At 48.4% G+C, this 22,025-nt stretch overlaps 2 protein-coding genes across 2 annotated transcripts; one reads left to right on the top strand and one right to left on the bottom strand.

Moving 5' to 3' along the window:
* The first annotated feature begins 1,026 nt into the window (after positions 1-1,026).
* LOC142416592 (derlin-2-like) lies at positions 1,027-5,855 on the top strand. Its single transcript, XM_075516320.1, has 7 exons — positions 1,027-1,183; positions 1,342-1,407; positions 2,064-2,137; positions 2,644-2,737; positions 4,233-4,428; positions 4,930-5,020; positions 5,575-5,855. The coding sequence occupies exons 1-7, from the start codon at positions 1,091-1,093 to the stop codon at positions 5,687-5,689; spliced, it is 729 nt and encodes a 242-aa protein (XP_075372435.1). The 5' UTR covers positions 1,027-1,090; the 3' UTR covers positions 5,690-5,855.
* A 2,996-nt stretch (positions 5,856-8,851) lies between these two features.
* Positions 8,852-21,889, bottom strand: SMARCB1 (SWI/SNF related BAF chromatin remodeling complex subunit B1). The gene is made up of 10 exons (XM_075515866.1): positions 21,660-21,889; positions 19,814-19,925; positions 19,108-19,137; positions 17,663-17,792; positions 16,923-17,060; positions 16,137-16,264; positions 15,400-15,566; positions 14,764-14,954; positions 10,183-10,314; positions 8,852-9,217 (listed from the first exon to the last, which is right to left on the bottom strand). The coding sequence occupies exons 1-10, from the start codon at positions 21,750-21,752 to the stop codon at positions 9,178-9,180; spliced, it is 1,161 nt and encodes a 386-aa protein (XP_075371981.1). The 5' UTR covers positions 21,753-21,889; the 3' UTR covers positions 8,852-9,177.
* Positions 21,890-22,025: the final 136 nt, after the last annotated feature.

The following is a 22,025-nucleotide window of genomic DNA, read 5'->3' as shown; positions in this document are numbered from 1 at the left end:
TATGCAGACCTTTATCAGATCATCCTTCCAAAGAGCGTTCTGTAATGTATTTGATACAGTTGTGCAGGGAGCAGAGAGACTCGGCTTTCTCCTCGAGACCTGAATGCAAATGCTGTCACCATTTCCCAAGGCATCCCTCAGCCAGCACCCGACCCACTGCACCTGGCAGAACCACGCCGCCTCTCGGCTTCTTCGAGCACCCTTGCACTGCCTGGTGCGATCTCGCACAGCGCAGGGAAGCGCCTCGTTGCTCCAACCAAGAGGAAACAGAGGCTTTAGCGTGAATTACTAAAAACCCAAAGCCCATTGTGCATTAGCAAAGGGAAGCCCCTTTTGACCAGTCAAGCACCTGGCACACCAGCTGAGGCACTCGCACAGCTGCCCTTTTTCACGGTCCAGCTCTCAGCAGCGCGTCCCTCTCCCTTCAAGCAACCAGGTGTGCTCGGGTCGCAGGAATAACCCGCTGACAGCTCCCAGCTCTCGCACGCCGCGGGGCCGGCCGCGGGGGACCACAGCCGAGCGCCCTGCAGCTCCCTCAGCCGGCGCAGGAACCAGCCGGAGGCTTCCACCGCCAGGCAGGTCACCGCCCGCAGACCGGGCGCAGCGAGCCCCGCGGCCCAGGGAGGCCGGGGCCAGGCACTGCCCCACCCCGCGCAGGCCCACGTGCAGCGCGCGCACCCGCAGCCACGCCCCACTGGCCCACCCCAGCCTCCATGTTTCACCCTTCTCTCCCCCTGATTGGCCGTCTCCTGGGGGGCACGTGACCTGCTTTTTCCCTTCCCCGCCTTCCCTCAGCCACCTGTCACTGGGACTGCCCGCTGCCATTGGCTACGGGAGGCTCGCCCCGCCTTCAGGGGGCGGCACCCCAGGGGCTCTCCCCCTCCCCGCCCCGTCACCTGCTGCGGCGGGTCCATTCCGGGTTGGCGGCGGGTGGAGGCCGAGGGCATGAGGCGCACTCCGATTGGCCAGCTCGCGCCGCCTGTCGCGTCGGGATTGGCCGGGCGCGGCCCGCGGGGGCGTGGCAGCGGCGGCGGCGCGTGGGGGGGTGTTAAAGGGCCCGCGGCGCGGCTGGGCGCTGTCGCTGTGCGCCATGGCGTACCAGGGCTTCGCGCAGGAGTACCTGGGCATGCCGGCCGTGACGCGGGCCTACACCACTGCCTGCGTGCTCACCACCGCCGCCGTGGTGAGGGCGCGCGGGGTCCCTGCGGGGGGAGGCTGTGGCGGGGAGGTCAGGGTCCCGGAGGGGGTGCTGTGCTGTGCTGTGGTGGGGGAGCCAGGGGGCTGGCTGAGGGCAGCGGGTGCCCGGCAGCGGGTGGCAGCTGCTCTGCCTGTCTCTCACAGCAGCTGGAGTTCATCACCCCCTTCCAGCTGTACTTCAACCCCGACCTCATCTTCAGGAAGTTCCAGGTGAGGCCTTGCCTGGGCTTTGGGGCCCCTCTTGCCCCTTCCCAGCAGGGGGTGGGTGGGACAGGCTGGACCCTGGGTGTCCCGCTCCCCAGGGTGGTCAGGGAGTGCCATATGATCCCCAAGGGGCTTCTTTCCCGCTACTCTAACCTTCTCTGTTGGTGGGAGCTGGGTTGCCAGCATGGTGTCCCCTCTTGTCACAGATGCCTGGATGGAGATAGCTTCTTCCAGCCTTTCCCTGCCATACACTATCTTGGCATTTCCTTTTTTCCTCTACTCAAAACCTATCTCTTCCTATTCTGTGACACTGGGATGTTTGGCCAGCTGATGTAAGGCTGGGTGGGGAAGGCTTTGTTGTAGAGAAGCATGAACAGTGATTTACTTTGGCTCTGGGTGCTGAATTGTGGCTGTTTGTCCCTTCCAGAAAAGTAGAGAAATCTTTTTTCCCACACCTGGAAGGGCAAGGCACTCTGATGTGGGCAATGGAGGGAGGTCCCACTTGGAGGTGGTGCAGCTCTCTGGTGTCCTGGGGTAGTTCTGAGTGGACAGGTGCATGACTGGGCATCCCTAGTGGATAGAGTGATGGGCTGCTCTACATGTGATGGGGAGAGACCTGTCTGTCCACCTCCTTTTCTTCCCTCCTCTCTCTTCTCTTTCAGATATGGAGGCTGATCACCAACTTCCTCTTTTTTGGGCCCCTGGGATTCAGTTTCTTTTTCAACATGATATTTCTGTATCCTTTGGTCTCAGTGAAGCTCTCTGCTCCCTTTTTGGCTTAGATGTGATTTGCCCTGTCAGTCTTCCTCCCCAGGCTGACTTATCTTGGCAGTAGTCTAGGGCTATGGATTCTTCCCTTGGGTCTTTTGGTCTGAATTGAAGCCATTCCCCCCACAACTGTAGCCACCCCCTGCACCTCCATCTCTGCTTGCTGCAGGGCAGCCCCTGCCAAAAGGCTGAAGAAGCTGGCAGTGCTGCTGTGGCTCATGCTGGAGAGCAGTGTCCCTTCCTGGGGTGAGCTCTGGCTGGAGCACAGCAGATGCCTCTCTCTTTCCCTGGTGTCAGTGGTCTGAGGTGAAGTTTGCACTGTTCTGCTCTGGGGCTTGGACACCTGGCTGACAGCTTCCTGTGATGAAATAGCTTGCAGCTGCCTTATTTCCCATAAAGTCATGCTGTGGGGACACAGGGTGGTCAGCTGTTAATTTCCTATACTGCAACCCCTCCCTTCTCTCCTGCTCTCAGGTACAGATACTGCCGCATGCTAGAGGAAGGCTCCTTCCGTGGAAGGACGGCTGACTTTGTCTTCATGTTCCTCTTTGGAGGGTTTCTCATGACAGTATCCTTTTGAGTTGGTTGAGGCTCTTTGGTGTCTTCTGAGATGCTGTGGATAGTGTGGGACTTGTCTGCTGGCGCTCTGTATCCTGGCTGTATTGTGTGGTCTGTAGCAGGTACCTGCCTGCTGACCAGGAGAGCTGGCTTGTGAACCTTCTTGGTGCAATGGTGCAGAGAGCCTCGTTGTGCCCCAGGCCTGCCAGGCTCATGTCCTGAGGCTTGGGAGAGCTCTGCTGAGCATGCGGTGGAGGGGCAACTTCTGGCTGTGTGGCACAGCTTGTACTCCTTGTCTTGCCCACCCTTGTGTCTTGGTCTGTGCCTCTCCCAGTATGCTTAGAGCGGAAGCAAAATACAGGAAAAGCTGCCTGTACTTGTGTTGGTGTCTGTGGAAGTGCTGATGCACCTGGCAAGGGGATGGGCTGCCTGATCCCAGAAGAGGACATGTGGCAGTGTGCTCGGGAAGCTCAGCCTGAAAGGAAGCCCCTTGTTATGCTCTGTGAGAAACTGTCCAGCTGCGCTAGGGCAACTGTGTCTGAGCTCTGGGGGGTGGAGCACACTGCAGTGCTCCACCATTGGCATGAGGCTGGCTCAGAAAACCAAGCTGCAGCTGAAGAGAAGAACACAGAGCCATAAGGACAAGGAGTGGGGTGCCCACATACTGTCTGCCGTCAGCACGTCAGGCAGTGTGGGCACAGCACTTTGTCCTTGCAACCTGTCAGTGGCTGGAGATACCATCACGCATCTTAAGAATTTCTTTTATTGTAGGACAAAATAGTCTGATGGGGAGAAATATCTCCCTCCCAAGCATAAAACCTCTTCTGAATGTCTTGCTGCTGTCTTATGCAGATGGCTTGGAGCACCACTCTCCCCACAGAGCTCTGTATGAAGCTGTGTGAACTCATGGCTGTCAGCCATCCTCAGGTGTTTGGCTAGTCAGTGTCCAGGTGCCTGCAGCAGCCATGCACTTGGCCATAGGTGGATTTGGAGTCCAACTACAACAAGGGCAGGGGAATTTTTTGCCTCTGGCTGTCTCCTTGTGCTCTGTAGAAGAGGGCTGTGAATTGCAAGAGCAATCTCACTGCTGAAATTCTTCCGTAGAAGGCAGATACTGGATGTGAACTAATTGTTAATGTGCCACATGTTCCAAATGCTGTAAAAATGTGAAGGCCCTTCTCTGAAGGTCACTTTTGGTGGTCACTTTGTAGAGGTGACTATAGGAGCTCCCTGGTCTCTGGTGGTTGTAGACAGCAGCTTAAGGAGTGAGCGATCTGTACGTGCCACTACAGAGTGTCTTGTTCTGGGGTGGCAGGGAAGGAAATGTGGCGGGGGGGGGTGCTACATCTCAGCCAGCCCAGGAAAGGTTCAGTGGCATGGCCAATGTCTTGTATGCTGTGATCAGCTGCCTGTAGTTCTGGGTTTCCTAGTCACAAGGCACCCTCTTCTGCCTGGAGGCGGTGGACAGGGTGGGTAGGTTTTTTCCTTGACTCGGTAGTTCCTAGCTATTTGGACTCTTTGCCAGCCTGTTTTTCCTGGGCCAGGCTTTCACCATCATGCTGGTGTACGTGTGGAGTCGCAGGAACCCTTATATCCGCATGAACTTTTTTGGGCTGCTTAACTTCCAGGCCCCCTTCTTGCCCTGGGTCCTGATGGGATTCTCTCTGCTCCTGGGCAACTCCATCATCATTGACTTACTGGGTAAGTCAAAGCTGGCGGGTGCTGGGAACAAGGGCACTTTGCAGCCACAGCGCTCTCTATTCTCAGACACTACTCGGGCACTAGCACTGTCTCTTGGTTTCATCTTATTTAAGATAGTGGGTTTCCTAAAGTGAGCTGGCTGAGGTTGCTGGGTGGCCAGCCTTGTGGCTGAGCTCTTAGCTGTGACCTGCATTTTGCTGTGTCTTCCCCAGGGGCAGAACTTGGGTATGGTAAGCTCTGCCTGACACTTGTGCTGTGTCTGGTGTCCTGGGTGCTTGGTGCTGCCTTCAGGCTGACAAGCTCCCTGCCTGCTTGTGCATCGATCACAGCAAACAGCCTGGCCCTCTGGTGCTGCGGCACAGGTGGCTCTGGTGGGAGCTGGGGTGTGGGCACACAGATGAGGGATTCTTGGAGCTTCATCCTGCTTGAGCTCCCAGCAGCTCTCCTTCAGCTGGTAAAGGAGTCATAGCTGGGCCTGACCTTGGTGGCATCTCTCCCCAGGGATTGCAGTGGGTCACATCTATTATTTCTTGGAAGATGTTTTCCCCAACCAGCCTGGAGGAAAGAAGTTGCTGTTAACACCTGGCTTCCTGTAAGTAAAGCTGATTCTTTCTGGGCTTTGCTGTGTTGCTTCCCAGCCTGGGTCACTTTCATCACAAACTGTTTTGTGACAGTGTGGGATGACCATAGAACACAATTGCATGCTGACAGCACCTCAGCGCAACAGTTTATGCCTCTGCTGTAGAAAGCACTGGCACTTTGCACATTATATACGTATGAACGCAGGGTCCATAAAGCAGTTGCTGGTACCTTAAGCTTTGCTAGTTGAACTGGAGTGTTCTTACTGCTTGTGGAAATGCTAGATGCAGGTAGGATTTTTTTCTGATGTATTTCTGTAGTTTAAGAAAGCAGAATATGTTCTGCTTCATGCTGAGGATCAAAGCTGACCTGGAGATCAAGGAAGCAGGTACTTGTTATTGTTACATATTGAGCTGAGCAAAAGAACAGTTAGTGCTGGTGCGATAGGCTGTAGCATACAGCCAAGCCCTGTGGACGGCTAGGATGTTCCTAGGAGGGCTGGGGGGGTTGTCCTCAGCTCACTTTTCTAACCTGCCTGCTTGGTGGGATGGGCATGTCCCTTGCCAGGAAGATGGTATTTGACACACCTGAAGAGGATCCCAACTATAACCCTCTTCCTGAGGATCGTCCAGAAAACCAACCTAGAGACCAAGACCAGAACCAGCAGCAGCATCCACAGTAACACAGGGGACTTCTCCATGTGGCCAGATTCCTCTCTTCTGGCTGGACTTAACGCTGTGGCCCAGAGATCCTACTGGAATAACACCAGTTGCCATTCCAATGTGTAATGTTTCACTGTTTGTATGGGTAACCCATATTCCCCTTGTAACAAGTGGTTCCACAGAGCTTTGCATAAAAGAACCAATGAATGCTTACAGAGGTGTTCTAGGGACAGGGACTGGAAGTTGTGATGGCTCCTCAGTTACCCAGGGGGGAATAAGTATCAAATGGGGTGTTAAACCAGTTACCCTTCTCTTGCTGTTAATGACTTGCTGTATGCCAGGTCACTCTTGCCCTCTGTACAAAGACTAATTAATGCTCCTGGCTCTCGCTGGTGTGAGACCTCTTTGTGGGCTTTCAGTGAGGTAGTACTCCCAACTCTACCATGGCAGAATGCAGCTCAGCCTCTTCCTTTCCTCTAAGTCCCCCACTCCTTTTTTGGTTGTTCTTTCCAAAGAGTCTTTACATTAAAGTCTTTATTTTTCAGTTGTGTGTCCATTTCTGCTGGGGGCAGAGGCAGCAATTCACCATTACTCATCAGGACTTTGCTCAAAACTGCCAGGCTGCTTGCTTGGGCTTTTATTTTTGGTGGGCAAAGCAAAGTTCAGGCTAAGCGGAAGATATCCTTCCCCTCTTCTGTCAGCAGGACTGCAGAGTATGAGAAGGGGTGGGGGTGTGTCTAGTTGGAGGAAGGGATGCCTGGGAAAGGACAGGGGACAGAGCTAGGCACTTGATCCAGGCAGTGACTGGAAGTAGCACTTGACACTAGTAATACGGGCTGTCTGCACATGCAGTGTAATTCCACTCTTGTTGAATTTCTTAGTTCTGAAACTTAGACATCTGAATTTAGGGGAAAACTAAACAAGCTAGTCCCTACCATGAACAGCTGTACTAAATGGATTTGATTATTCTTGCTAATGCACTACACACATGTGCTTGTACCAGACCTCAAAGCCTTTGGAGCAAATCTGCAAACATTGTATCTTAGGATAGCATTTGGTAATGTTGCTGTCTGCTCAGCTAGACAAGCTTGCAAACCACCACTAAAACTACAAAGAAATGCGAGTAACCAGCATCCAATTAAGAATGGGGATATAGGATATGAGCCTTGTGGCAAAGGAAGATTGAACCACAGCCTGTGCCAGCCCCCCTGCCCCCCTGCTGTGGGATTCCCATGAAAACACATTTTTTATGAAAAATCATTTTCATTTGAACAAGCTATTTTCCTGCACATATGTTTCCCTCTAGGAAGAGGATGAAAGAACTGTACACATAGTAATCTTGTTCTAGAAGACACAGTGGTACTAAGAGTTAAGCAGCCTCAGACTAGACAGGTACTTACTGCGTGCTTTGCTCATGACCTAATAACACAGAGCTGGTGTTTCAATCCCTGGAAAGTTTGTCTTTAAAGTCTGCAGATGTTCTGGTTTTAAACTGCTTCCAAGATGGGACTTTGAAATGCACATGCTGGGCTACGCTTTTAGCTAGGGTACTAGATTAACCTAAGGAGTTGCGATTATAGAGCAAGAAAGCTGTTCCCTAGTGGTCCTAATACACGGAGAAAGCTGGCTGAAGTTCTCGTCTTTCTGGGACCTGGCCCCCTGCACTGTCCTGCCTTGCCCCTGGCTGCTTGGGAGGGACATTTCCTACAGCCTCTTTGGGGCTTGAGAAGCAGAGGGAGGTACTTGTAAACCTGCTACAGAAGCTGCAGTCCTTGTGTGTCCGTGCCTTGTTATGAACTTTAGGATTAGGTAACCACAAGCTTCACAGCAATTCAAAAATGGCACCACAGATGCTAGTTTAAGGCTACAGCAGTTTCATGCTTGTTTTTGGTCAAATTCCCTGAAGAGGCTGCTTGCAGAAGTACCTGATCATAACAAAGAGAGGCTGAAGTGTTCTCAGGAAGAGTTGGAGTTTTTATGTCCATGAGGCAAAATACGCATTCTACATGGGAGGCTAAGATGCAGCAGGAGTCCCAGGTTTTGTTTTGCTGAAATAACCTTTCAACCTCTCTAATAAGGAATAATGGATAGAGTACCACTCTGGCACAGGAGCCTAGGATAAGACTGCAATAATATTATTGCTAAATTGCAAGGTTTTGGTTTCTGCAGACTAACATCTGGAAAAAGTTCCCTCCCACCCAGGAATCAGAACTGGCTCTGCTATTACTCAAGTTTAAACATAAATTAAGGCCAGAAAGTGGTTTTTTGACTGTGCTAGCAGTGTGGGTGGATCAGCAAGGATTGTAAAACCTATTGGCTTTATCACAAAGGCCTGAACATGACTGTCAGGCTGCCAGCAAAATCTGCCCTCCTTGCAACACTCATCAGTTCTGGCAGTGAATGGCAGGAACTCTATCAAAGAGCTGGTGTACCTCAACAGCAAGGTAGATTCTAATTAGTTGTTTTAAGCAAGCTTGAATTTTTTTAATCTCACTTCAATGGATTTTCTGTTTTTAAACTCCCCAGGGAAAGACAGGTTGTTTCCAGGGTTGCAAAATCCTGACACTACAGTGCCAAGGGTATTTAAGACACCCACTTTGCTTTGGGTGCTCTGTGCACTGTAACTGGCAGCTACGTGGGCTGACAATGACCACAGCAAAGCCACTCGCTGAAGAGAAGCTGCAGTCTCAGTGATTGCAGGCTTCAACTTTTGTACCAGTTCAGAGACTGTTGTTTTCCAGATGCAGCCTTCACAGAAAAAAAGGGTTCACCACACACCAGGTTGACATCTGACAGAAATGAATGTTAAGGTTGTAGCTTCAGTTAAACTGTTCTATCCTTGTTGAGTAAGCCCGCTGAACACCTCACCGAGTTCATTACAGATTGCACCAAGTGTGGTAACAGACCACTCCTTTAGAGAGTCGTTTGCTTCTTCCAGTTTTAAGTCTCGTTCTCACTTTCCCCTACAGCAAAAGGTTTCAGGCTGTTTTATCTGTTGAAGTAAAGCACTCAGTTTCCACCATGCTTCTGGAAAACTGAATGCATGTGAGTGTTCAGCATATGAGTGTTCAGCATTATACCCAAAAGCATTAATATTAGGCCCTGGGACTGCTCAGTTACCAGAATAGCACAAAGCATGGCAAGATTCACTATTCATTCAAACTTACTGAACTCAACTTAAGTAGTATGCATTCCTTTTATTTAAAAAGTTGTCCTAATAGTGCATGTTGCACCTATACAAAAGAATCTTTATGCTGTCCACACACAGGTATATAAGGGCTCCAACAGCTGCCACAGGTCTCAGCTAGATCACATGCTAATGCAGCATTCTTGGTATGTGGTATTTAGGTGGAGGGGATGGGGGCAGAAGTCAGCAGTACCGGGAACTCTTGGCAAGTGGAATGTGTCCCCCCTTCAGGGACAGAAAGACCCCTGCCAATCCTAGATCCATTTGGGGAAGGAGTAGGGATAAAGTCTGTAGGAAGAGCACAGTATCACAACAGGAAGATTACCAGGCTGGAGCAGTATTGGCCAAACGTCTCATGCGCCTAGGAGAGAGAGAAAGAGGTACAGTAAGTGCTGTGTTACAGTCCTGTGAAATTTTTTAAAAGCAACACTTTTGGGGAGGCTGCCACAGCTTTGTGAACTCTGTAGACAGGTTTATTGCCTACACAGACTTCCTTGGTCACCTGAGAGTGCCCCTGTTGATAAGGCTAACATACTATTTTCAGTAACAGCTTTTAGCACACTTTTGCTCATTAACTTGGATTGAACCAATCACTACTGAAAACTATTCAGACAGCGATAGCTGAGAAGCAAAATAATTACAAATCTGTTAATCAGCAGTAAAAAAAATAATCCTGGGAAAGAGCTGAGCCAGCATATTTACTGTTCCCACAATGTGTCTTTTGGAGACATTCTAGCAGTTCATTTATATCTGCCAGAAGAAATTTCACCAAGTAGGAGCAAGTGCTCTCGACTGCTTGTCAAACATCACTTAGCAGGTCTCTGGTGGGCAGAGCTCCTCCCAGAATCCCAACAGTGCTCCTATTCTGGCAAACAGGTTGGCATCAGTCAGGCTGGAGCTAGGAGCTTGCCCATTCCTACATCAAAGAGCACTTTACCTTACCCTACATAAAAGGAAGCCTTGTGGCAGGATTCTAGGTAGCATGACAGTGCATGAAACTCCAATATTTTTGACTAATGCCTTCCTATAGAAACAAATCCCCCTGTACAAGCAGAGAGCCCAGGGAAAAGAAGAAAGAAGGGGAAGAAAAAAAAAAAGGAAACTTTGCTTCAAGCAGGAGATGGTTAAAGTAGAGATCTAAATGTTTGTGAAGCAAGGTGATAACAGTTTAATATCCTGCAGCTAAAGGGATATGAGTTTCTGTTGTGGTATGCAAGTTTGAAATCCAGCCAGTTGGCTCTCAGCAGAGAAAGAAAAACATCAAAGCTTTTAACTTCTGTCTTCAAGACAGGCCAGAAGGAGAACTGTCTGAACGAGTGGCAGCACCTTGTATTTCTGTCCTGGTCTCTGATCTTCTTCTCCATCTCAGCATCTGTGAGGGTTTCTAGAAGAGGGCACCACTGGTCAGCATCCCCTGTGTTGCGAATAGCAATTTCCACAGTCGGCAAAGGGTTCTCACTGCAGGGCAGAAGGCAACAAAGCAACATCCATCAGTGGTCCTAGAGCACTCCTCTGGGTTACCAGCCCAGATACAAGACACAAGGACAACAGAGTATTGTTTACAGTGTTTCAGGCTTAAGCATTCATTCTTAGCCCTGCTTAGTACAGTCTGGTTCCCAGAAGCACACGAGGGGCTGATGGTTACAATCTTGCGGAGCCTGAAGTTTCTGGGAGACCAACTACAACCATCTCCTTTCACCACCAGAGAGGGGTTTGTCAAAGCAACTGTGGCTGATGCAGTTCTCTCCCACCATGGCAGTTACGTAACTGGCTGACAGCATTCAAACCCAGTAAGCACAGGCAAAGTTCATACCAGTTTATTAGTGCTTCTCCCAGAGCAGCAGCTGAGCAAGGACTATTAACAGGGCTCTTTTCATTAACAGGGCTAACGGTTCAATCTCTTTGTCCAGCTTTGCTGTTCTGCAACTCTGACTTCCTAGCTGTAGTTTGCCTGGCACACCTCTGACAGCTCTTTTTCCCTGGCAAAAGTCTGGCGTTCTGGGAGCCTGGTGGGATGGGAGCCTGATAGCAGAACAAGCATTGTTCTCCCAATTGCCATGGAAAAGGTAGCCTTTTAGGAGCTGCTGTTGCAACCAGAGGCTGTGGCTACTCCCTGCACAAGCAATGAAACACCAGGCTCTGTCCCAGATCACAAGATCTGCTCCTCAGAGATCTCTGTCCTGACCAGCTGTATTATCACATGCACAAAAATATTTACTGCTTCACTAGCCACTTTTCAGTAAAAGTCAACAGGAACAGACCAGAAGTAGCTTCCCAAATATTGACAGTGGAACCGGAAGCCCAGCATAAATACAGAGGAGCCTCAGAATGTAAATGTTTGCTTTGAATGCTAGAAAGCGGCTCAGCCTGAGCTGCACGAAGTGTGTCTGTGAGAGGAGCCCTCTAGCAGGTGTGCACGCACATCCGGCCCCCTCCCCAGGGACGTGCCTTTGTGCACAGGATTTCAGCATTCGTGGGCAGCCCTCTCATTCCCCCAGGAAGGAACTCAAATGCTAATTGCCATGGGAACAGACAACGTCTGCATCAAAGCTATTAATCTAGAATAACAAGTCTTCAAAAGTAATGCTACAATGAAAAATTAATCCAGGGCCTTTGGTATCTGATCCTGGGAGGAAGCTTTAGTCAAATCTACTTCCAGTATTGCTGACGTCCACTAAGCAACACTCAAAACGAGGAATTTCATCTTAGCCCCAGATTGCTACACATTCCAGACTAAATGCTAGATCTTAACTGGCTTTTTTGACTTGATACTGTGGTCTCTCTCATTTACCATGCTTAACACTGAGCACCCACTAGAATTAAATGGGGTTTGGAAAGCCAGCCTCATGCGCATAACTTCATTGCAAGCCAACTCAGATACCACACTTCTATAGCATAGAATAAGAGATAAACTGAAAAAAACCTCCCTCATCTCACAACCTCCAAAGCAAGAGAGCTCCCCCTCTCCTGTTATTTTTTGATCGAGAGGACAGTGCTGCTGGCAGAATGACTGATATGCACTGTCAGCTGCAGGATTCCTACTAGAGCAAGACACTCCCTCTGCTAGGGTCCAGGCCTCTGGCAGTAGTGTCACAGGCATGCCAACAGGGCAGGGAAACGCCTTTGGAAAGGGTAACTCCTCAGGCACGTGGGTTTGGTGTGCGAGAGAACCTGTGCCATCATTCAGGTCTTGAAGGCAAAACTCTGGCTATGCAGTGCTGTGTGCCGCCACTAGAAACACTCAGTACCGAGATGCGAAACAGTGTAGCACGCCGTCCCCCTGAAAATCCCATAAGCAGCAGTTACCTGTCTGCTTCCAGTCCTGCCCCTTCCATTGGGCTTTCAGGATCTCCTTGTTTTGCACAGAACAGGCCAGCCGAAAGAACTGTCCTGGCTTTCATCAACTAGCAGACAGTTTCACCTCTCCCTCTCCCTCAGATGATTAAGAGGCACACGACTTCTCTAACCCCCCAGTCCCTTGAGATATTAAGATTCTTTTGATACATCTAAAGCAGACCCTTTCCTTACCTCAGTGGAATGACTTTGCAGCAACCACCACTCCTGTGGTTTGGGAATTCAGGAACTAACCAACCAGAGAACCCTAATATCATTAATCACTGTAAGGTTTCAAAAGTACTACTTTGCTGGAAGAAAAAAGGGAAACAGAGGACATATTTGTACTATGACACAAAATGAGCTTTAAATTAGATGGTTTTTCCTCCCTGAACAGCTAACGTCTACGTACTTTGTTCTGCTGGGGTTCCCTTCCTAGTTTTTGATTCTCCCCTTTGCAATATTGCCACAGTCTAAAGGCAGCCTGAAATCTACCTGTTTGAACTAGCCCTAAAAGGAAGCACTCTTTAGTAACCACAGCCAGATACATGTTTTTAGAGAGAATAGCCTGAAGTTGGCATTAATATGATATATCTGAGAGAGCCTGAGCAGCACTGCCTAAAACTTTACTTGCTGCAAGTCACAGAGACTGATAGGAAGCAAAGGGAGAAATGAACCCCCCTTGCAACAGTTAACGTCTACACAGATTCATTTCTTAACTCAGATATCTGCAATACATGGAGAAGCACAGTAAGGAGGAAGAACATTTAGTGTCCACTAGATGTGGACAAAGCCTGCCTCTGATGCACCAAGTGACAAAAGTTAGGAACAAATGCCCTGTGGGTTGGGAGGCAGTATGCTAAAAAGTTGTTGAAGTAAATTAACTGGGAAGGTAGATAAATTTTGAGTAGAAAAGAGGGCTTCCTGGTCAGCATGGTGTGAACAGAGCCACTTCTCTACTTCAAGGACAATAGGAAGAAGGAAGAAGAAAGCTCAAACTCCTGGGAATGCTCAGGCAACAAGGAGTCCTACTAAAGCTTCCGGAAATGAACTCGCTCCCTGCCATAGCTAGCTTAAACTACAGATCAAGTCTACTCCACATTCGCTCCAAGGTCTGTGTCTACCAGCAGGGACACTGTCATTCTCTGTTACCGAGGCTACAACACAGACAGTGCTAGCTCACTTCTGTCACGGTTATAATGCACCCAGCAGCAGGGAAGGAGAGGCAGTACTACAAGTATCAGATTCCCATCTACCACCCTCCAAGTTCCCATCATTTCTCAGGAACGCACACGCACTGTTCTGTTGTTACAGTTCAATGTGGTCACACGCTGGATCTGCAAATATCAGTCAGCTGTCGTGGGTGGAAAGGTAGAAGTCACCTCCCCACCTCCGTGAGGAGAAGGGACATCTGCGAGATGGACACACAATCTAACAGTTTAAGTAGAAGAGTTTAATTCCCATGTGGCAAAGAGTCCCTTTCCATTTTCTGATATGAACCACTCTGGGGATCATTTTAGAACCAAGCAGTTTCTGTGGAAGATTTTCAGGATAAAAGTAACCTCCAGAGGAAGCAGAGTGAGACTAGTGGAAAAGCCACTGATCCAGAGCAGATCAGTGCCCGTTTTCCACAGAAGGCTGACCAGACAGGAAACCTTCAGACAGAAGAAGAGGAAGGAGTAGAGCTCACGGCAGCAGCCAGCTGCCCCACAGCCTCCAGCTCCTCCTCGCTTACGTCCACACGAACTATGCATTGCCCTCTCCCTGAGGCAGGACAGGGCTGGGCATGTTTCCCTTTGCTGCCCAGGTAGGTCATCCTGCTTTCTTGAACTGACTGCTACAAAACTGGTGTCAACAGTACCATTCCCTCACCTCTGCAAGTACATCATTTGCTGAACTCTCAAACCTCCTCAACTGTAACCATGACCTGAGGTCAAAAAACCTCCCAGCGCACATTAAGGGATACTTACATCCTGCAGACTCAGCAACATGCTGAGGATAACATCAGTACAGTAACTCACCACAGAAAACTGCACGGCACAACTGGGAACGATTATCATTAGAAGACAAGTTACAAAGCTGACTAATCAAACCTGACAGTGCTGCATTCCAGCTGTGAGAAGGGCCTATGATCAAGCCAACTTTAATGTCAGCCAGGGTAGAGAGCTACAGTTTCAATCAGTCTTAGTTCAAAACACCAAAGCTTGAGACAGTGGATGACCCAAGTCAGGCAAAGCCAACAAAACAGAAATGTATCTGGGGCTCGTCACTAGCATACATTAGAAGAGGGAGACACAAGGTATTCAATCACTGTTAATTACAACAGCCTTTCATTCTGCACCAAAAGCTGACATTTCATCAATATTTGGTCCTGAAATGTATTACACCCAATGGGAAAAGATACTTGAGCAAAAGCACAAAAAATTGTAAGGACAGAATGGGTGCGAGCCATAAGGACCAATTTCAAATGAAACTTTCTGTGTCAGGTCAGCTTTTCTAAGATTCATTGATGCTAACACCCATGAAGTACGAACACACACCCATACCCATCCTAGGAAGATGACAGTTCTCTACCTGAAGGCATATGTCTTCTGATGCCAACTCAGCTGTCCCCGGATGCTGTAGGCAATAGTAGTGACAAACTCCCCACCCAGGCCAAGCTCTGAGCACAGCTTCAAGGCAAACTTCTCTGGTGAATTCTCCTTCTCCGACATGTCCCATTCAAACTGGTCTACAAGGGAGATGTTCCCTACGTGGATGTTTAGCTGGAGACAAGGGAAGAAACAGGTCATTCGCTTCCATTCTCGCAACAGTTTGTCAAAGGTAATTTAACTGAAGAGGCAGAGGCTGAAGAAGAGAAGCAGAGAGGTAACTCCTAGTTCATTGCATCTGCAGAGCTCCTTAATCGATTTCTTAATTCCAGTAGCATGAAGACAACTCAGCTTTGCTCACCAAGGTTCAGTTCTTCCAAAAGGACTCAACAATGCTTTTCACTGAACTATTTCGTTATCTCAGGGGCAGGCATATGAATGTTTAGTAATCTGCCACCCTGGTTCTGTTCTCAATACAAAGGACAAAATGCAATATGGACGCAGGAATGGAATTAAGAGCTCCTTCGCTCTGAGGGAAGCCTTTGTATTCTTCCTCCCCCATAACATAACCAGAGAAACCCAAATGGTTCAGCTCTTGTTCTACTGCCTTCTGTGTTACCTTAATAATAACTCGTTGGTCTGACTGATCTTCTAGGATACTGTCAGTTGGGTATGACTCAATCTGTTGTCGGATGGCAGAGGCAATAGCAGGGACAAAGGTCAGAGGATTCAAATCCAGGTCATCGCAAAGAATCTCAGAGAACATTTCTGGGGTCATTAGCTTTTCTGATACAGAACAAGAATGAACAGACACTGTTAACTTTCTTAGAAATCAACGTCTGCCACTTACAAACTACACAAAATTAATCCCACAGCATGACGAAGGGAATCCCAAATGCATCACCTTTTGCTTTTACAAGGGTGTTTTGTATCAGGTTTGTAAGGATATGTACACTGACACAGGGACTTACAGCCTTCTTTACTTGCTCCATGGAGACAACGTAGCTATGGTCTAATAATCCACATACATAAAGAAGCCATACACATGAACCGGTTTGTATTTAAGGTACCTCAGCTAACAGAATAGTCTCAGACCGCTGAGCTGATGAATTGGGTCAGGAGAATAGGCCAGTTAAACTCTTCAGATGACATGTGTCCAGGAATGACTGCAACCCATGGAAGCAGCAGAGCATTTGCTAAGAGACATGACAGCTGAATACAGTGCAAAGTGGGAGAGCTTTAAAGTTTTGTGTATATGGGGAAAGGACATGCACACTCATGCTTGTTCTCTCTTCATACTTGGTGATGGATACAACTATATCTCCCCAGCCTCAGGAAATTCTCCTTCCTACATACCATTCATGTTCCACGTAAACGCATCTCTCAGTTTCTGCCCATCAATTTCCATATCAAGCCTGATTGGAACCAGAACCTCCGGCTGGGATGCATTCTCATGGATCACTGCTGGGTCATGGTCGTCAAAGCTAATACAAAGAGCAACAACATGGTATATGAACTAGCACATGACACATCTGGTATCCATAGAGGGAAGGCAATGTTTGTTGGAAGCAATCCCAATGCTCCAACCCCCCAGTCAGTCTTTAGACGGACTCCTCAACACAAGCTTACATGCCAGTCTATCACCTTTTATTGCATCTATCATAATACATTCCTGCAAATAAAACAAGGAAGCTTTCCAGGATTACATTTTATCTTGATTTCCTCAACTTTTATAATGGAAAGTAAAACTTAGTCATGAGCCACAGCAGCATTTTCCATTGAATAAATTAGATCCAAGTTACTGGACTATGTCAGTGAGAGGCAGCCTGTCCTTCACAGAGAGGGTTTGCAGGGTCCTCAAAGGACAACTGCTCAGCGAATCAGCAGAAAGATGAAGGAACTCATCAGGAAAAGAACAAACCATTTTCCTGACTAAAGGAAAGCCTCCTCTCTGAGCCATGGCTGTCCACTGTAAGGAAGAGCTTCAAGACACACGGTTTAACTAAGAACCTCCAAATTAGCGACCTGTAGGTCTTTTGTCAGTTCGAGATGAATCACAACATTATAACACATCAGCACTACCCTAGCAGCGCATCACGTTGGTAACTGTTTCCACTTTTCGGAAGCAGGAAGCTGCCTTACCACAGAGGGAATGTCCTCTTCTTATCCCTGCCCATGCGATTTCTGTTAATCGTTGTTGAGCATGGCACTGCATCCAGGTGATGAGAGCTGTTGGGCAGGGTTGGCACCCACTGGTTGTTCCTCTTTGCCTTCTGTTCTCTGAAGAAGGAGACTGTATGTTAAACTGCAGACCCTGAGCACCACTGCTACTGCTTAAGGAATGGTATAATTTTAAACTTTAAGTCCTATCATGAGCTCCTGCTATTTTATTCTGGAACCCTCAACAATATTGTTCCACTGAGAACTCACGTTCCACACTAGCCTCTGGGAAGCCCATTCTCCAGCTCACGATTATTCATCAGATACGAATCCAGGTGCACCATTATAAATACTAGGTTCATATTTGGATTTTCTGTCTATACTTTACAAAGGGACTGCTGATAAATGCGCCGTCTCCAGAAGACAGTACGTGCAGAGAGTGTGTTCTGCAAAACATCTGTTACAGCTGGAATGCAGTAATTGCAAAAAGAGCTGTATCATCAAACACTTATGTTTTTCTTCCTGTTGCGTGTGGGCAGTAACCCAATCCTTACGCTCTGGAGATCTTCATTTGCCCAACACTGCAAACAACTATTTGCACAGACTGGCAAGCACCCCCCTGCACAATGGCCTGGATTTATGCAATTTCTTGCGCTTCCTGCCCAAGCTGACATCTTCCAAGCAGCTCCGTTCTGATCTTGGCCCTCACCGACACCTGTTACCTGAGGTAGGTGGGAGGTTCTGTGCTGATAGACACTGCCTTATACTTCTCATCGTTTCCATCCAAGATCTCTTCCACTTCAGAGGCCTTTAACAGTGTCACGCTAGTGGCTAATGTTGTATAGCCATGATCTATTACCAGGAAAGATGCCAATAATTAACATGGAAAAGTACTACATAGCAATGTAGCATTAATAGGCTGCATAGTGAAAAGCCCTCCCTGCCACTGCAGGAGGGACTAAATAGGTTACCCAGTGGTATAAGCGTGTGCCCCAAAAGTCCTTTGGGCTTCATGTATCCTCTCGGAGACATTTAATTTTTGAGGAAGGTTTTGACATGGCATTTTGTACACACGGGATAAATGGAGATGACAGAACTTTCCACTGTCATTTCTGAGTTGCCAGAAGCCTCCACTCTCCCTCACACACCAGGATGCTCTGCTACTGGGGTAGATAGATTACTTGCACTGGAGTGACCAGAAGCCCAGCCACCGTGCCTGGCACTAAAGAAACATAATCTGGTTTGACATCCATCTAAACAGCAGGAACAAGTGTGACTTTCTTGGGAGCAGGGGTGGAACGTCTTAGTTAATACATGACAATCCCCACCACAAAGCCTAGAGAAGAAATACAATTCTAAAGACAAAAGCAGGATGACACCTTGGAATAGTTGCAAGTGATAGAGCAAAGATTTGCAAAAAGCATCATCATCTCTTCACCTGGTATAGCTACCCTGTTTATACTCTATTAAAAACATATTTCATTTGGACTAAGAGTCAAGACACAGGGAGGGTTAGAATTACATGAGGTTCCCTCAGGTACTACCACTGGATGAACCTCGTTCTTCCAGGGTGCAACTTATTTATAGACTCTGGTCATTTCTGTTATGACATTTACTTAAGATGGAAGTGAATGCTACCAAAAAAAAAACTTCAGAAAAAGAAGTCCTTAAATCCTCATAATTATTAGATCAACTTTAAATCTAACGTGCTTTTACTTAAGAAGAGAAAAACAATTATTTCCTACCCTGAGCTGCCCTTTGCAATCGCATGGTTTAGCTCTGCACACCTACATCTGCCAAAATGATGTAAAAATCTCTTCCACAGCCTTCTGGGAGGAAAAGCCCAGAAAACAATAAATCCTCAGTGGACTAAAAGGTTGGAAATAGAGAGGCAATGATCAACAGAAAAGCTGGTAAGACTTGGGAAAGGGGGAGAAGCCTCAGGACAGCTCTTGCTGAATTAGAGAGACCATCTACATTTGAGAGCCCCACTAATGTTCTGACAAAGAAGAGTTAAGCATGTGATCAGGATGCACAATTAGGGCGACCACAGGGAGAGATCAGAGGAAGAAGATTCGACATTAATATATATTGTAATAGCACCAAAGGTCACAGTAGAGATTCTTCCTCTAGTACAGCAAAGAATAACATGCAGATAAAGACTTACATCTTCTGGGACTGTGAGACCGCTGATTTTCTGTTGGGGGGGGGGGGGGAGAGGAGGGGAAGAAAACAAAGCAACAGGTCAGCAGGATACTTGGAGGAAGAAGACCTAAGTCCAGAATGAACCATTTATTTTTACTATGCTTCAGTCTAAAGAGTGTACAAGTCATATTGCTAAGAAATTTAACTGCTTGTTATTAGTCTCCCACCAAAAATAATACTGAGGCAGCTATATTCTCACTGTGGCAGTCACATCAGTAGCAACACACTACAACAATTTCTGGGAGGCATAAACATTCAGTCCCTGCAAGAAGCAAAGTTAAGAAAAGACGCACATTTTCAATGGGGCATCCTTGCAACATTCCTGCCTATTTGACAAAAGAGACAAAAATGCCCTTCTTTGTCTACAAAAGTCTCTTCTGGAATATGGTATTGATTTTGAGATGCGGCTTTTGCTTTGTGACGAATGCAGGCAACCCCAGGAAAGCCATGATGGATGTTTCGATTGTAGAACATTTTTGATCAGTTGATGTTTGTTGCTAGGCTGAACCAGGAGCTACCAGTGTCACCGCTGCAGTGCTCCATCACTGGGGCAATCTGAAACGACTCACCCAGCCCTAAAGGTGCACAAGCTTCTGAATCACCAGAGACAGTTTTTCAAGGCAAAATTTCAGATAAACCGTACTGGGAATGTTTACTCATCTTCTCACCATGTGAAGAGGCCACTATCTTCTTCCTTTCTTCCACTGTGGCTAGTCGCCTCCAGAGCGAGGGATATCTCTTGTACAGGGAACCCCGAAACATACGCAAGTAGTTTCCCACCTACAAGAAGAAAAGTGGAGATATGGCCTGGTGTTCCAGTATGGGCTGGTATTCCATTTAAGAGATTTTTAGCAGAAGCTGAAACAAATTCAACTCTTTGTAGTGATAAGAAGGACCTCCTAGGAGGATTTTTGGTTTTGGTTTTTTGGTGATAGACTGACTGCACTGGGTTTGGCATCATATAGTACTGCAATTTTTGTGGCAATACAGAAAACAAAATTTTTATCAGCACTTATTTCACTAGTCTGATACAAAAAAACTCCCATCCGTTGACAATAATCCATTTAATAGGATAAAACTCCATTCATTTTCATGTATTTTTGAACAACCTAACCTTTCTTTACTTCAACTTCTGTTTCAATGCAGAATAGTCAGTAGGAATTAAATCAAATGAGATACCTAGCTCTCTGACAGTTATCATTTTTACTTTGAACCTCTGTGCCATCTAGACATTGCTCGAATACAGCAAATGCCCAGAGACTTGTATTTTGTTTTAAATCCTTTGAACATGTAAAATGTGATCACTGCCAATAATCCTCTTTCAAATTTACTTACCATCTGTAAAGCAATTCTGTTCTTCTGGCACAAGATCCTCACCTGTGCTGAAGGCTACAGCAGGACTTGCTGAACAACAGAACTATTTCTAGACTCTGAAATCAAATGTTTAGACTGGTAGTACACTGGCAGACTGCCACACAATAAGGTTTTTATTCCTTTTTTGACAAGACTCATTTTGGTCTTAACATCTATTTTCAGGTAATTTTTAATCATATCTGTTGCTCTACAGTGCTCATCAAGAAACAGAAATTAATGGTAGATAAAAAAGGCAACCCTTTTTCCCCTTCCACGTGTCTGGTCTGGCAATCTCACAGGTTAGCTGACTGCAGTTACTGTTCTTTCAAACTTTACATTTCACATGAGAGAGCGAGGGGCCTTTAGTCCATGCTCAACCTATACAGCTGGCAATTTAACTTATCCAATATTTCCCTTCTTGCACCAAGGGCAGGGCTAAAACATTTTTTTCCTGTTTCCAACTGTGATCATTTCCCTGGTGCTGAAGCACCAATGTTTCTTGCTTCAGTACGGCTGGTCTTCAGGGAGGCAGAACAGCCTCTCAGCATGAGAGAATACAGTGTCAGCATACACACTGGGGTGCTAAAATGCTGTACCCCGGCATTTGTTGGCAAGACCCATTTGAACAAGGCTGAGAAACCGAGCTGTCTGATTTTGGTGGTGTTACTAAGCACAAAGGCCTAGGTGCGTTAATTACCTCAACGGCATGTCAAATAATCCAGAAGTCTGAACAAGTGTGCTACAAAAATTTGTTAAGTGCGGTATCAGGGAGCTGGGCCTCAGGCTGCGATCAGGGGAGGATCTGGTCCCTACGTACTCCTGCGTGTCTCCAAGAGCCGCCCCTACTGGGAGCACTGGTCCCAGGACGGCTGAGGCTCCCAAGCAGACCTCACCGTCCGGCTCCCAAGCAGAGCCCGGGTCCCCGCCGCCCTGGCCAGCGCCCCGCAAGTGGGGACACAGAGAGGACCCGCAGGGGCTGGAAGGCCGGTGCCCCCCGCGCCCGGGTCTCTGCTGTCTCCCACGACAGGGCTCCCCTCAGCCCCTTCCCCACCCTGAGCCCAGCTCCCCCAACAGCCCCCCCAGCCCGGCCCGGCGCCCCGCTGCCCCCGCAGCCTCCCCCGGGCCCGGTTCCCGCCCGGGCCGTTGTGCGCGGGGCCGCACCTCGGAGCCGATCATGTAGAACTCGCCGTCCTCCTCCAGCTGGAACTTGACGGGCTTCTGCCCGAAGGTCTTGCTTAACGCCATCATCATCATCGTGGCGGCAGGAGGAGGGCGGCGGGAACGCCCGGCGTCGTGAGCGGGGTGGGGGGAGGGGGGCGCCGGTAGCGGCAGCGAGGGGAGCGACAACGGGCGGCGCCGCGGCCTACTCCAGCCGCCACTCCGCGCATGCGCCGGCGCGCCCCGCCCTCCCCCGGTCCCGTCCCGCCCGCGCAGCGCTCGCGGAGGGAGGGGCCTGCCCGAGGCGCGGCCCGGGACGGGCGGGAGGCGCGGCCCGGGGAGGCGGCGCTTGGAACGGGGGCGGTTTAT

Source organism: Mycteria americana, chromosome 13 (assembly GCF_035582795.1).
Source record: "Mycteria americana isolate JAX WOST 10 ecotype Jacksonville Zoo and Gardens chromosome 13, USCA_MyAme_1.0, whole genome shotgun sequence".
Lineage (NCBI taxonomy): Eukaryota > Metazoa > Chordata > Aves > Ciconiiformes > Ciconiidae > Mycteria > Mycteria americana.
The sequence above is the reverse complement of the archived record's forward strand: the minus strand, read 5'-3'. Positions and strand labels throughout refer to the sequence as shown.